Genomic DNA, 15,000 nt, shown 5'->3' on the forward strand with positions numbered 1-15,000 from the left:
CACACACACAAACACACACACACACACACACACACCACACACACACACACACACACACACATACACACACACACACATACACTCATGCCAGCAGACATTGATACTCTCGCACTGACACTGACACTGACACACATACAGTCAGTCTCAGTCACAGACTTTTACACACAATTGCCCATGCCTGCACACACATACAAGCACATAGAAGCTCACACACAGATAATGAGACACACACACACACACACACACACACACACACACACACACACACACACACACACACACTCACACACATACACTAGCTCATTCTTTCTCTTTGACGTATCCTTGTTTTCCCCCTCTTGTCTCTTTCTCTCCCACTCCTACTCATTGGTGCCCCGTCAGTCTGTCGCAGTCATCATGAATGTGTGCACTGTTTCCTGTGTGTGTATAATGTGTGTGTGTGTGTGTATAGTGTGTGTGTTGTGTGCTCGGTCATGAGTGAGTATGAGTTTGTGGGTATGTCTGGGTTGGTTATTCCTTGATGTTGCCCCGTGTTTGGTGCACAATCTGTGTGTTTATTTGTGTGTGTGCCCGAGGGGTGCAGCCTGTCTGGTGTGTGTCTTGACCGCTGTGGATTATCGTAAGTCCTGCAGCAGTGTGCTAGGCACCACATCTAAGCACAGCACAAAGACTCCACACACACAGAGGACGTCACATGGCACCCAAAGGACTCATGAAGTCACCCTGTCACATGCTAGCTTACGCTCCTGCTAACTCTCTATGCCCCTACAAACCCCTCTGGCACTATTAGCCTATTTAGCATAGCTTGCGCTGCTATGCTGCTAGCCATTTTTTGTCCCTGTGAGCCCTGTCTGGGGCCTATTATCATTGCCCTATTAGCTTGTGCTGCTAGCCCCCCTGTCCCATGTGAGCCCCATTTGCTCTTTAACATTATCTCGTGTTAGTATGACTAGCAAGTTTGAGGGGGCTGGCTGGTTGTCTTTATTTAGGCTTTGACCTATATTTACCTCATATGATCAGGTTCAGTGACTCTGCTAGATCCAGACAGACGCTAATTTTACTCTGTCAGTGTCAGTGTGACGTGACACTTCTGATTTACACACAGTCTATATGAACACACACACACACACACACACACACACACACACACACACACACACACCACCCACTCTATCTACCTCCTGTGCCTCTTATTCATTGATTTGTGTATCTGTATCTTGTCATGTTAAATGTTAAATGTTAAATGCCGTGAGATCTATAGTGGTGCTATTTGAACAAACAGAATTGTGCGGAGTTGAATGATTGATTTATAGAGCGTAAAGTGGACAGACGAGTAAAGTGGACAGACGTAGAGACAGAACACGTTCACGTAATGCATGTGTGTATTAGACTTGTTAGTAATCGAGTGTGTGATTTTCTTCATCCCTCTCCCCCAGTCTGCGAGTATCCGGGAGGAGCGCGGCGATGAGGTGGAGGTGGAGCTGACGGAGAGCTCGCGCAAGCTGGTGCTGTCACGGGAGGAGGTGCAGCGGATGAACCCCCCGCGCTTCAGCAAGGTGGAGGACATGGCCGACCTCACCTGCCTCAACGAGGCCTCCGTCCTGCACAACCTCACAGAGAGATACTACTCAGGACTCATCTATGTAAGTGTGTGTGGTTGTGTGTGTGTGTGTGTGTGTGTGTGTGTGTGTGTGTGTGTGTGTGTGTGTGTGTGTGTTTGTGTGTGTGTGTGTGTAAGGCCTCTCCTCTATCCTTGTCGAAATGGTGCTGCTTTTGTTTTCACCAAAAGATGTTGTGGCTCCTCCAGGTAAGTTTAGCCAATGTGTGTGGGGCATTCTAATCTCAAGCCCAAAGAATGCACTCATTAATGAAGGCAAGTCTGCACTTTGTGGGCAAAACTGCGGCTCAGTTAGCAAGTAGGGCATAATTTACCCTTGTTTAATATTAGTGGTTGAAGTTGTGGCCTGGAATGAAAGCATTGGGCGAATTCAGGTCGCTTGTGAGTGGACCCTCACATCACCGATGTATACTGTGTGTAACTTCACCCTGGTCTCATCTTTGGGAGTAATCAACAGTGAGGTATCCTATTTCAGGCCTGCTTGTGTGTGTGTGTGTGGTCTATATGTGTGTGTGTGTGTGTGTGTGTGGTCTACGTGTGTGTGTGTGTGGTCTACATGTGTGTGTGTGTGTGTGTGTGTGTGGCTTGTGTGTGTCTCATGTTTCATGCAGCTGTAATAGTAGCACAGGACAGGAGAAGAGTTTTGCTGACAGTCCTGGCCTGATAAGAAAAAAGTGGAGCTCAAAGTGCCTCCATATCTAACAGCTATCATATATTCCACTGATAACTCCTATATTAACATTCCTACACTCACTAAAATGTATTTTCTCTCTCTCTCACTCACACACACCCTCAAATATGTAGTACCGTAAAATAGGGGTGTGTTTGAGCTAGTATAACTCCTATATTAACATTCCTACACTCACTAAAATGTATTTTCTCTCTCTCTCACTCACACACACTCTCAAATACATAGTACCGTAAAAGTAGGGTGTGCTTGAGCTAGTATAAAACAGCAGTGAATTAGCTCAGCAAAAATAACAGAGTTGCTTCTCACCAGCCCATGCTGAGCCAGTGGGCTTGTCTGGCCCACTCCTCTATGGAGAGATACACTGCTGCTCTGTCTTCAAGTGAGAGGGAGGGACGGCATCTCCACACACACAAACTTAGTCTCGTGTTGAGTCATTCTTATCCAAAACATGCACACAATTCACAGTATCTATTACATAGTCCATGTAAAACACCCTGGCGATGTAGATTTGTGTGAAGAGGAAGTAACCATCTTTGGCAGTGACCTGTGTCTGTGATTGTAGCTCTGGGACAGATCCGATCCTGATTATACATGGATCTGGATTCACACAAGGTCCAGTCCTGATAAAACATGGATTAGGATCAAAACCAGGTCTAGTCCTGATAAAACATGGATCTAGATTTACACTAGGTCCAGTCCTGGTAAAACATGGATCTGGATTCACACCAGATCCGATCCTGATAAAACATGGATCTAGAGTCACAACAGGTCCGGTGTCAGCAGCTGTCTGTGTGGTCAAGGTTTGACAGCAGGCCTGCATATCTGCTGATGGATATGAAGAGCACTGTAGAGGAGAGGAATGGAAGGTTATCAGTGGACTTTGAATCACACCTAATCTCGCTATGTATGAGTATCTATAGGAATGTGTGTGTGTGTGTGTGTGTGTTTGACTTTACACATTCGAACTACTGACCAGCTGACTTACTCACTCCAAAGTGCCTCCCTTACCAGTTTTTTTCTTCTCTGCGCCTTCATCTTCATCCCCGTTTCAAGAGAAATGTCCCTTCATGATTTCCGTACTACACGTAACAAATATGCCTTTCAAACTGACAGTCAATAGCCTTGATGGTTTTATTGATGTGTGTGTGTGTGTTTTGCAGACATACTCTGGGCTCTTCTGCGTGGTCATCAACCCTTACAAGAACCTGCCCATCTACACAGAGTCCATCGTTGAGATGTACCGGGGTAAAAAACGCCACGAGATGCCCCCCCACATCTACGCCATCTCCGAGGCCGCCTACAGAAGCATGCTACAAGGTACCATGACAGGAACACTCACATCCCATAATAAAACACCCCCCTCCTAACACTGAACAGTAAAGCCCCCATCCACACACAGATCAGTTCACCCCATACTGATGTCAGTGCAGGGCTGGAGGATGCACATACCCATTTTGACCTGCGACTGTAGAGAGAAGATGCATACTGTATGTCACCAGTATAATCCAGTCAGTGCCCAGATCATTATTACACTACTGTCAGTGCATTTACATCTTCATTGTGGTCGTCATTATCATCAGAGAATATATAGAGTAATCATTTTAATCACTTTTAATATCATGGTATGGGTGATTGCTCAATTCTGATTGACTTGAAGGTGGGCATTAGATCTGTATATCACCAATGATTAGGCCATCAGCTAGGGAGGCATTGAACCCTTGACCAGTGAATGCCACCCAGGGCATGTGCGTGTGCGTGTGCGTGTGCGTGTGCGTGTGCGTGTGCGTGTGAGTGTGAGTGTGAGTGTGAGTGTGAGTGTGTGTGTGTGTGTGTGTGTGTGTGTGTGTGTGTGTGTGTGTGTGTGTTTGGGTCTGTACTCTGTAGTAATAGATGCGTTCACCCAGCCAGTCTGGCACGAGATTGCCTCCGCATTAATACAGTGTCTGCTTCGCTGCATCACAATGTATGATGGCATTACTGTAGAATTGCTGCTAGCATCGCTAGCTAGCTGTATCTAAAGGCACTCTGAGCAACAACATGAATATAAACAACCCCAACTAAAGAACACAAAGAGGCAGAAACAGGCTGGAAGTGACATCTGGAACAGAAGCACAGGCACGCTGTGAAGGCAATGGAGCTATGTGTAAAGATCAAACATCCTGATGTGATCCTGAAGTGCTCAAACAGTCAGTGTTCCCCTCTGAGAGTTTAAGCCAGGTGAAGGGGACCTCACCCTGGCAGACTTTATCCTTCATTTATGAGCTTGCTCCATTCATCAAGCTCAACAGAACCTACAAGCAAATGGTGAACCAGACTCAGGGTGCCAATGGCACGCCTCTTTTCAACCTGACTGACAAGTTGTTGCCGCAACGACCGACTGTTAGGACATACGTCGTGTGGGAGAGATAGGGCTGTGGCTGTGTGAAATGGGTGAAAGCCAGCTCAGTGAACTGCCAGAATGTGGAGTATGTGTGTGTGTGTGTGTCTGTGTGAGTTCAGTACAAGCCAACGGGATGATGCCACTATGTGAAACAGAGTGTCTTTGTGTCCACTCCACCCTTTAAGCACACCTGTCTCATGTCTCACAAGGTGTGTCTACTAATTAAACCGGCAGGACTGGTGTGTGTGTGTGTGTCATTATGAGTTGAGCAAGGTCTTAAACACACCAAAAATTGTCATAGTTTTAGCCTCAGTGTGTGTGTGATGACTGTCGCAACACTAATGCTGTGAGACTGCCTCTCATGTGTAATCATCTCCTAGTAACTGGGTTCATGTTAGCGGTGTAATGATGGAATGGATGGATTTAACAGTCTCAGTCTGACCTTTGACCTGCAGTATCACTGCAAATGAAAATGTCACACCCTGAGACTCTTCAGTTTCGACCCACAGCTGGTGAATACGATCTATACTCCATGATAGGGCTACAGATGGCAACCAAAATGGTCGCCATTTCGTTTTTTAGATATCATCCATGGAAATTGCAGAAGTTAGTTGTGAGTTGTGATAATATTGATGGGTGTATATATCCTACTAATGTGTAAACAATTACACACATTATAGGGACTTTCTGAACTCATGACACCATGAGTCCTTTTTTGTTACTCTGCAATGAGTTGCTAATGTCATGAGTTTTCACTTTGAGTTGAAGAACTGAGCATTTCTTTTTAATTGATAACATTTGAAGGAAGCCCTATTTTTTCTCATACTGATATCATCCCCACAAAAATACTTTTCATCATGGTATTATGAAAGGTAATATCGCCTAACCCATGTAAAGGGGGCCCTTGATAGGCTACATAATCCAGTGTTGTTGCCAGGCAAAGGAAGCATAGACCAAGCTATGCTGGACACAGAAATAGTGTGACATATTTTCCTGTGTGTGACGTGACATGTTTTAACTTCACATCGGAAATGGCGATGGCTCTTAAAACTTTAATTTGTGTCCTTAATAATTTATATTTATAATATTTAATATTATATTTAAAACAAATGTCTGGAGCCCTGCATGTGTCAAAATGGGTTAATCTGCAGGTGTGGCATATTTTGCCCCACACCATCACTCCTTCACACACAGTGAAATGTACACACACACACACACACACACACACACACAGTGCAGCGCCTTACTGACATATGCCGCAATGCCATGATCTCAGATATGTGAAACGCTGTTTCTGTGTGCTTTTCTTACAGACAGGGAGGATCAGTCCATTCTGTGCACGTGAGTGTCTTTTTCATTCACTCCTTTCAGCATGTGTGTGTGTGTTTGTGTGTGTGAACTTTAGCAAAGTGTATCTTCATCTTAACCATTATCTACAGTGACCTTTTGTCCTGTAGACCCTTAGTGTATGTGTGTATGTGTGTTTGTGTGTGGCCTGCCTCATAGAGATGGACTAGCGTACTTTAATAGAAAGGCCACACACACACACACAGACACACACAGACACACACAGACACACACACACACACACACATGGAGGGTATGAGGGGTAAAAATAGTGTTTACAGTGAAAATGCTGTTGATGTTGGCTGGTTGAACAACGGGCACGAAGAGCATTGGAGACAAAAACACACACATGCACCTAAGGGCTACAAGTCTTACACAAGTTTCGCACATTTTACACATGTGGGCAACAAAAGCCTAACAGAGATGGACTGTTCTTTGTTGCCCACATATATACACTGAGCTCATGTTTATTGGTCTGGCCCAGGTCTGTGACTGTTCACATGCCAACAGAGGCCCAGATATGTATGCATGTTTTATATGTTACTTTTGGAATGGACTCATTTCTCTCTCTCTCTCTCTCTCTCTCTCTCTCTCTCTCTCTCTCTCTCTTTCTCTCTCTCTCTCTGTGTGTGTGTGTGTGTGTGTGTGTGTGTGTGTGTGTTTCCTCTCCACAGCGGTGAATCGGGAGCGGGAAAGACAGAGAACACTAAGAAAGTCATCCAGTACTTGGCACATGTGGCCTCCTCTCACAAGACTGGAACTCTGGGCAGAAGCAAAGATGCCGCCCTGCAGGTAACTGGCACCAGACGAGGAAGTACGAGGAGAGAAGGATGAAGGGATAGAGAGAGAGAGAGACAGAGGAGAGACAAAGAAAGAGTCGGGTGGGGGGATTTGAGGGTGGATAGGAGAGATGGGATACAATCAGAGATGAAAAAGGAGAGGGGAGGGAGAGATTGGCGTTTTCTTTTCCCGTCCTCTGATATTTTCTGGGTCCTGCTGCGGTGATATTTGATAACCCTTACTGATGCTGCCCCACCTGCATAAGTGGTGTGTGTGTGTGTGTGTTTCTGTGAGTGGATGCATCTGTAATTTTATGATTCATAGCTGTGCGTATGTGTGTGTGTGTGTGTGTGTGCATGTTTCTGTTTTGCTTTCTAACATCTTTTCCTCTTTTCTCCTCTGTACTGCTTGCGCCTCCTCCTGGTCTCATCTAATTTTCCTTCTCCTCTTTCCTCCCTCTCTACTGACTTTTATCTTTCTTAATCCCGTCTCCTCTCTGCTTTTCTTTCTTTTTTTTCTATTCAACCTCTCCTTTTTTCTCTTTCTTTCTATGCAATCTTTCTTTCTCTCTCTCTGTTGTCTCTTTGCTTCTCTTTACTTCACTTATCTCTAACTCCTTCCCTTCTCTTCTCTGTCTCTTAATCCTCTCATCCTGCGCCTCCTCTCCTTCTCCTCCTCCTCCTCCTCCTCTTCCTCCGCCTCTTTGATGAAGATGGATGGCTCTAGGTCCTTGGGCCGTGGGAGTTCAGTGAACAGGGTGAGTTGTGGGGGGAGGGTAGGCGGTGGATGAGTCGTGATAGAGTGGGTGGGTGGGGAAGCTGATCATGGCATTTTAAATAACAAACATGTAGAAGTGTAGACATACAGCAGCTAATGCTAACGCTAAGCTAAACACAGTCTACTGAACCGTGTGTTCACCAATGGGCTCGCATCCCTGTCCCCAACATCAATGCCGGTCAGTTTAGAGAAAAAATTTTCAGTTCATATCTCCGGTCCACATGCACTATCAATAAACGCCCCTCATATAAATCTGAGCTAGCTGTCTTAGCTATGTGTATATAGACAATCGGTTCTCGTTGTGAAGCAGTCAGGAACCGACATGCAGGTGTGTGACATGTCCCGTGACGTTCTACATCTGTGTGTGTTGCTGGTTCCGTAGGATGTGATTGTGACGCGCCTTACTTTTATTCTTAGAGCTAGGGACACTGTAGCAATGCTTTCATGGTAACTGCGTAATAACCTGTACTCAAGCCTTCACTGTGTGTGTGTGCTTCATCTGTGAACTCATTTATTTATTACTAAGTGTCTTTCAATTTGGTTGATGTGTTTTGTTCTGTTCTCTTTTTGGCTGATGTGTTTTGTTCATTTTTATATTTGTTTCGTTGTTTACGTATGTTTTTGTCCACATATGTTTGTTTGCATGGCTCGAAACACCTCTCCCTTCTGTCTCCTTCTCTCTCTCTCTCCCTCCCTCCCTCCCTCCATCTCTCTCGTTCTCTCCCTCCATCTTTCTGTCCCTCTCTGTAATCTAACAGAGTGTGCAGTATGTGAGTATGAGATTTATAAAGTATGGGGTATGCGGTTTGGCAGCTTGGCTTTTTGCTTTTATGCTGTTGGCTCTCACACATACATTCACACATATATATATATTCAGACACGAATACAAACAACACACAGACACACACAAAAATCACATTCTAATTCCTATACATTCACATGCACACACAAACACTCACTCACAAACACATACACACAGACACACACACACGCACACAACACAACACAGACATTAACAATAGTAGCAAAAGCTGTTGCTTGGCTATAGTTAAAGCTTTCTTATAGGGTGTAGGTGCTGAACTCCACTTCTAAAGGACCGGTGCTAAAGCAGCATAGATATTTAAACATAATTCCATAGCAAACATCATGTTTACTCAATAGAACACACAAACAAAGGACTTACTGCAGTTATGTAACACATATAGACACACACAGCCTTTCTTCCTTTGTCAAGCATCTGCGACTTATACACACACTCATCAAACAGAAGTTATGAGTACTGTAAAGTTTACACAGTATCACACAAACACACACAGAGAAGTGTCTGAGTGTGAAAACACACACTAGTCCTGCGGGAGTTGAGTTCTGCCTCTTGGACATAGCCTGTGATAGAAGCCCTCCCTGTGCTGTGGTGGTGTGTTTCAAAGAAGCTTCTGGAAGAATAGCTCTAAAAATGGTGTCACAATGTAGCAGTGCATAGACACACACACACACACGCATTCCTGCCCACAGGAATTTCTCTGCATACCTGTGTGTGTGTGTGTGTGTGTGCTTTGTTTCTATGTGCTTCATTTTTGGAAGGTGAGTGTTGTTCACATACAGCCTCAGGTCTTTTTCTTTGTTTGTCTGTGTGTGTGTGTGTGTGTGTGTGTGTGTGTGTGTGTGTGTGTGTGTGTGTGTGTGTGTGTGTGTGTGTGTGTGTGTGTTAGTGTGTGTGTGTGTGTGTGTGTAAGGGTTTTTAGACTGGCCTGGCCGGCTTCACCGTTCAATAACATTCCAGCCTTAGTTGTAATGGCATGACCGCCACAAACATTCTTCACATAGTACCTATTCATGTGCTCATACCAGCTTTGTATGACAGCTCAAAATTGAATGCACACACACACAAATGATAAATACATGGTCATGGGTAGACTTCTAGAAGTGTATGGGGCTTCCAATACAAAGGCTCGGGTGTCCTGTCAAACTGTGTGCGTTCCCCTATGGTGATGCGGTTCCTTGTGTGGTCCACAGGGGGAGCTGGAGAGACAGCTGCTGCAGGCCAACCCCATCCTGGAGGCCTTTGGTAACGCCAAGACCGTCAAGAACGACAACTCATCCAGATTTGTATGGAATCCAAGTCAAATAAACCACAGTTGAGATGTTGTCATGTGGCTAAACTGGTTCTGAATAGATATTTTATGTTTCTTTTTCCAGGGAAAATTCATCCGCATTAATTTTGATGTGGCAGGATATATTGTTGGCGCCAACATCGAGACCTGTATCCTTCCAGAATGCGTGTGACGTTTTTTCCTTCACTTGCCTGCCTTAGTTGTCCATGTTTCACAGTTTCCCCGTCCATTCCATTCTGTCAGTCCATAGACACATTCGCACACACATACTCGTATGCGCACAGCTATACATGTGTATATATGCTGACCCTAAGAAGGTTGGAGGTTCTCACACACCCTTACCCTAACAGAAACCCAAACATGTATAGTATGCCTGTGTGTGCATGTAGTACATGTGTACACACACACACACACACACACACACTAGAATATCATCCTCACATCTACAGTTACACTTACTATAGGTAGTTGTCACTCCACATGCATTCCTTTTCTCTAACACATCCGTTCTTACAGATACTGCCAGACTCTCTCTTTCTGACACACACACATACACACACTCTTCTCCCTGTTGTTATTGTCCTGAGCCCTGCCTATCTCAGATCTGCTAGAGAAGTCGCGTGCAATCCGCCAAGCCAAGGATGAGAGGACCTTCCACATCTTCTACCAGCTGCTGAATGGAGCCACAGAGACCATGAGAGGTGTGTGTGTGTACATACAGTATGTGTGTGTGTGTGTGTGTGTGTGTGTACATACAGTATGTGTGTGTGTGTGTGAGTGTGTGTGTGTAAACATGTGTGTGTGTGTGTGTGTGTGTGTGTGTGTGTGTGTGTGTGTGTGTGTGTGTGTGTGTGTGTGAGAGAAAGATGAGCTCTGAAATTGTACTACTAAATAAAGGCCACGCTGACATACTCTGGACTCTAATAAAGTGTTTTAGTGTTTTGAGTTTCTCCATGACTCTTTCCTTGTTCTTCTTGTTCTTCTCGTTCTGTCTTCATTCCTCCCCCTAGCTGACCTCCTGTTAGGTACTGCTGAGCAGTACCGGTTCATGAGTAGTGGAGCGGTTCCAGTTCCAGGCCAGAGCGATGCAGAGAACTTCACCCAGACCTTGGACTCCATGGCCATCATGGGTTTCACCAAGGACGAGCTGACAGGTGAGGAGAGAGAGAGCAGAGAGAGAGAGGGAGCTAGTCTAGATATCTAAATAAGACGGTGGAGATGAAGGGTGAGGAGAGAGAGAAGAGAGAGGGAGGAAGGAAGGAAAGGAGAGAGCTTGAGATGGGAATAAGATGGAGTGGATGGAGATAGAGGAAGGGAGGGAGAGCCTTTTTCCTTAGTTTTAGACAGGTGAAATTCTCTAAGGCTTTGATGAAATGCAAGTGTATTCTCTCAAAGAAAGTGACTTAAATGTCAGCTAATTTCTTCAGTCAGCCCAGGAGTTCCTGTTGGGTCTGCAGTTTTGTCCTTAAAAAATCCAGTATGGAGAATGGACCAAACCTGCTGCGTGATGGCGATAGAGGAAGGGAGGGAGAGCCTTTTTCCTTAGTTTTAGACAGGTGAAAATCTCTAAGGCTTTGATGAAATGCAAGTGTATTCTCTGCAGGCCACCAGTAGGAAACACGTCTTTCTAAAATATAATTCTGTTTTTTTAAATGGTTGCAAAGAAAGTGACTTAAATGTCAGCTAACTTCTGCAGTCAGCCCAGGAGTTCCTGTTGGTTCTGCAGTTTTGTCCTTAGAAATCCAGTATGGAGAATGGACCAAACCTGCTGCGTGATATTCCTGTTACGTTCCTGTCAGGTCTCCTCCTCATCCCCCTGCTTCTTTTTCCTGCCTCCATCCCAGGCATGATGAAGGTGATCTCGTCCGTGCTGCAGTTTGGAAACATCTCCTTCCAGAAGGAGAAGAACACGGACCAGGCATCCATGCCCGACGACACGGCGGCCCAGAAGCTGGCCCACCTGCTGGGCATCAGCGTGGTGGAGTTCAGCCGTGCCATCCTCACGCCGCGCATCAAAGTGGGCAGGGAGTACGTGCAGAAGGCCCAGACCAAAGAACAGGTGGGAAAGTGTGTCTGTGTGAAGGCGAGTGTTTGTGTGAAAGAGAGTGTGTTTATGTGTGTGTTTTGGAGTTTTGTGTTTCACAAATATGACAGTGACAGTATATGACAGTGATTCACTGACCATGGTGGACAATGTGTATGTGTTTTTGTACGTGTGTGTGTGTGTGTGTGTGTGTGTGTGTTTGAACATGTGTGTGTGTGTGCAGGCTGACTTTGCAGTGGAAGCCCTGGCCAAGGCCACATACGAGCGTCTGTTCCGCTGGCTGGTGCACCGCATCAACAGAGCGCTGGACCGCAGACAGAGGCAGGGAGCCTCCTTCATTGGCATCCTCGACATCGCTGGCTTCGAGATCTTCCAGGTGAGAGAGAGGGAGACAGAGAGAGAATGAGAGAGAGAGAGAGAGAACGAGGAACAGAGAGAGAGAGAGAGAACGAGGAACAGAGATAGAGAGGTGAAGTCAGTGATAGACGGAGAGAGAGAATTAGGAACAGAGATAGAGCGGTGAAGAGAGAGAGAGAGAGAGAGAGAGAGAGAGAGAGAATGAGGAAAAGAGATAGAGAGGTGAAGTCAGTGATTGAGAGAGAGAGAGAATTAAGAACAGATATAGAGCGGTGAAGAGAGAGAGAGAGAGAGAGAGAGAATGAGGAACAGAGATAGAGCGGTGAAGAGAGAGAGAGAGAGGGAATGAAGGGAGGATTAGAGGAGAAGACAATAGGATTGATGGAGCTGAACTAATTGAAGCCTGTTCCATTGGGCCGTCCAGTGGATCACAGGTGGCAGATTTCTCTTTGAGTTGATCTGATTGACACTGCAGGCATCACAGAGAGGAGAGGGGGAGAACTAGACAGTAAAAGCAACAGAGAGAAACCTGGCTAAGCTGTTTTTCCAAAAGAGAGACACAGCACGTCTTATGTCTGTGTGTGTTTGTGTGTGTGTCCAAGCCACTGCTGATAGAATGCCAGTATTTATCCGTCTGATCCCTCCTCTTTAGTCTGTCTCTTTAAACGAGTTCAGCAACAGCCTATTCTTCACAGAGCATAGACTACACATTATCAAAGAGCATATACATCACATTATCACAGAACATAGACATCACATTATCAAAGAGCATAGACTACACTTTATCAAAGAGCATAGACATCACATTATCAAAGAGCATAGACTACACATTATCAAAGAGCATAGACATCACATTATCAAAGAGCATAGACTACACATTATCAAAGAGCATAGACATCACATTGTCACAGAGCATAGACATCACAGAGCATAAACTACACATTATCAAAGAGCATACATCACATTATCACAGAGCATAGACATCACATTATCAAAGAGCATAGACATCACATTATCAAAGAGCATAGACATCACATTATCACAGAGCATAGACATCACAGTAGCACAGAGCATAGACATCACATTATCAAATAGCATAGACATCACATTATCAAAGAGCATAGACATCACAGAGCATAGACATCACATTATCAAAGAGCATAGACATCACATTATTAAAGAGCATATACATCACATTATCACAGAGCATAGACATCACATTATCACAGAGCATAGACATCACATTATCAAAGAGCATAGACATCACATTATCACAGAGCAAGTCACCTGTAGAGATCACAGTATCACAGAGCAAACATCTCAACGTTAACCAACAGCTGGACACCATTTACAGTCAGCATATCATAACATAGTTTCCATACTAATGGATCGTTTGGATCCGTTACTACTATTACAACTTCTATTTTTAAAACCACCACAGCTAATGTTTATAGTAATAACCACAGTGATGATAATGTGACTGAATCCTCTTATCCTCCCCCCCCCCAGCTGAACTCGTTTGAACAGCTGTGTATCAACTACACCAACGAGAAGCTGCAGCAGCTGTTCAACCACACCATGTTCATCCTGGAGCAGGAGGAGTACCAGCGTGAGGGCATCGACTGGAACTTCATCGACTTTGGCCTTGACCTGCAGCCATGCATAGACCTCATTGAGAAGCCGGTAAGTGTGTGTGTGTGTGTGTGTGTGTGTGTGTGTGAGTGTGTGTGTGTGTCTGTGTGTGTGTGCCTATACATGTTTGTTGTAGTGTGCTCACAGGTAATTTACACCAGGCTCATTTTATCATGTTGACTTTACGAGGACAGATATATATGTGTGCGTTCATAGATCATTTAAAGTAATATTTAAGGTGAGTGCAGATGTGACCTTAGGCATCTGACCTTTGCTCTTTAGGCTCACCCCCCAGGTGTGCTGGCCCTGCTGGATGAGGAGTGCTGGTTTCCGCGGGCAACAGACCGCTCGTTCGTAGACAAACTGACGACAGAGCAGGGCTCACACTCCAAGTTCTTCCGGACGAGGCAGCTCAGGCAGGATGAGGCCGACTTCTCCATTATCCACTACGCCGGCAAGGTACCGCTCCGTCTGTCTATCTGTCTGTCTGTCTGTCTGTGTGTCTGTCTGTCTCTCCGTATGTTTGTCTGTCTCTCCGTTTGTTTGTCTGTCTGTCTGTGTTTCTGTCTGTCTCTCCGATGTTTGTCTGTCTCTCTGTTTGTTTGTCTGTCTGTCTGTCTGTCTGGCTGGCTGGCTGGCTGGCTGGCTGGCTGGCTGTCTCTGACCCCATTTAACTGTCTCTCTTGCACTCTATCTCTGTCTCCCTCTGTTCCTCAGTTTCTTTCTTTATTTCTAACTCTGTCTTTCACTCTACGCTTTTGCGTCTTTCTCTCTCTCTATCTCTTTTACTCATGCTATGTCTAAGTCTACTTTCTTTGAGTTTGCTTTTGCTGGTTCTCCTTCTCTTGCTCCACATATCTATCGTCAAGCCTGTGTGTTGCTGCAGAGTCCTTTAACCTCACTTCCTCTGTCTGCCTCCCCCCCCTTGTCTCCACCCCCCAGGTCGACTATAAGGCTGATGATTGGCTGGTGAAGAACATGGACCCCCTGAATGACAACGTGGCATCTCTCCTCCACCAGTCATCTGATCACTTCATCTCTGAGCTGTGGAGAGAAGGTACGGAATCAAACGTCACCGTTAATCAATTAACTCAATCAACTGAATTAGTTAACGAAGAGCTATGATAATCCCTTTGCAATGAGTTGTGTATCTGATCATTGAGATTGCTGTGATTGTCCAGTTATGTCCTTATGGGTCTTTGGATGTGGGGTACTGTCATTATATGTATTGTGTAACATAACTTTAAGATGATAACTAATGAA

General features: G+C 45.1%; 1 protein-coding gene across 2 annotated transcripts in view; it reads left to right on the top strand.

The window, feature by feature from the left end:
• myh14 (myosin, heavy chain 14, non-muscle) overlaps positions 1 to 15,000 on the top strand; it is a 37,983-nt gene that overhangs the window by 4,228 nt on the left and 18,755 nt on the right. For both annotated transcript variants that reach the window (XM_080858467.1, XM_080858468.1), the window contains exons 3-16: positions 1,437 to 1,643; positions 3,470 to 3,626; positions 6,003 to 6,030; positions 6,711 to 6,828; positions 7,529 to 7,573; positions 9,607 to 9,699; positions 9,790 to 9,853; positions 10,307 to 10,405; positions 10,715 to 10,858; positions 11,549 to 11,763; positions 11,972 to 12,124; positions 13,615 to 13,788; positions 14,020 to 14,196; positions 14,680 to 14,794. In XM_080858467.1, the coding sequence (XP_080714593.1) occupies positions 1,437 to 1,643; positions 3,470 to 3,626; positions 6,003 to 6,030; positions 6,711 to 6,828; positions 7,529 to 7,573; positions 9,607 to 9,699; positions 9,790 to 9,853; positions 10,307 to 10,405; positions 10,715 to 10,858; positions 11,549 to 11,763; positions 11,972 to 12,124; positions 13,615 to 13,788; positions 14,020 to 14,196; positions 14,680 to 14,794 (1,789 nt within the window). The remainder of the gene's footprint in view (positions 1 to 1,436; positions 1,644 to 3,469; positions 3,627 to 6,002; positions 6,031 to 6,710; positions 6,829 to 7,528; positions 7,574 to 9,606; positions 9,700 to 9,789; positions 9,854 to 10,306; positions 10,406 to 10,714; positions 10,859 to 11,548; positions 11,764 to 11,971; positions 12,125 to 13,614; positions 13,789 to 14,019; positions 14,197 to 14,679; positions 14,795 to 15,000) is intronic.

The sequence above is a fragment of the Sprattus sprattus genome (genome assembly GCF_963457725.1).
Source record: "Sprattus sprattus genome assembly, chromosome: 19".
NCBI lineage: Eukaryota > Metazoa > Chordata > Actinopteri > Clupeiformes > Clupeidae > Sprattus > Sprattus sprattus.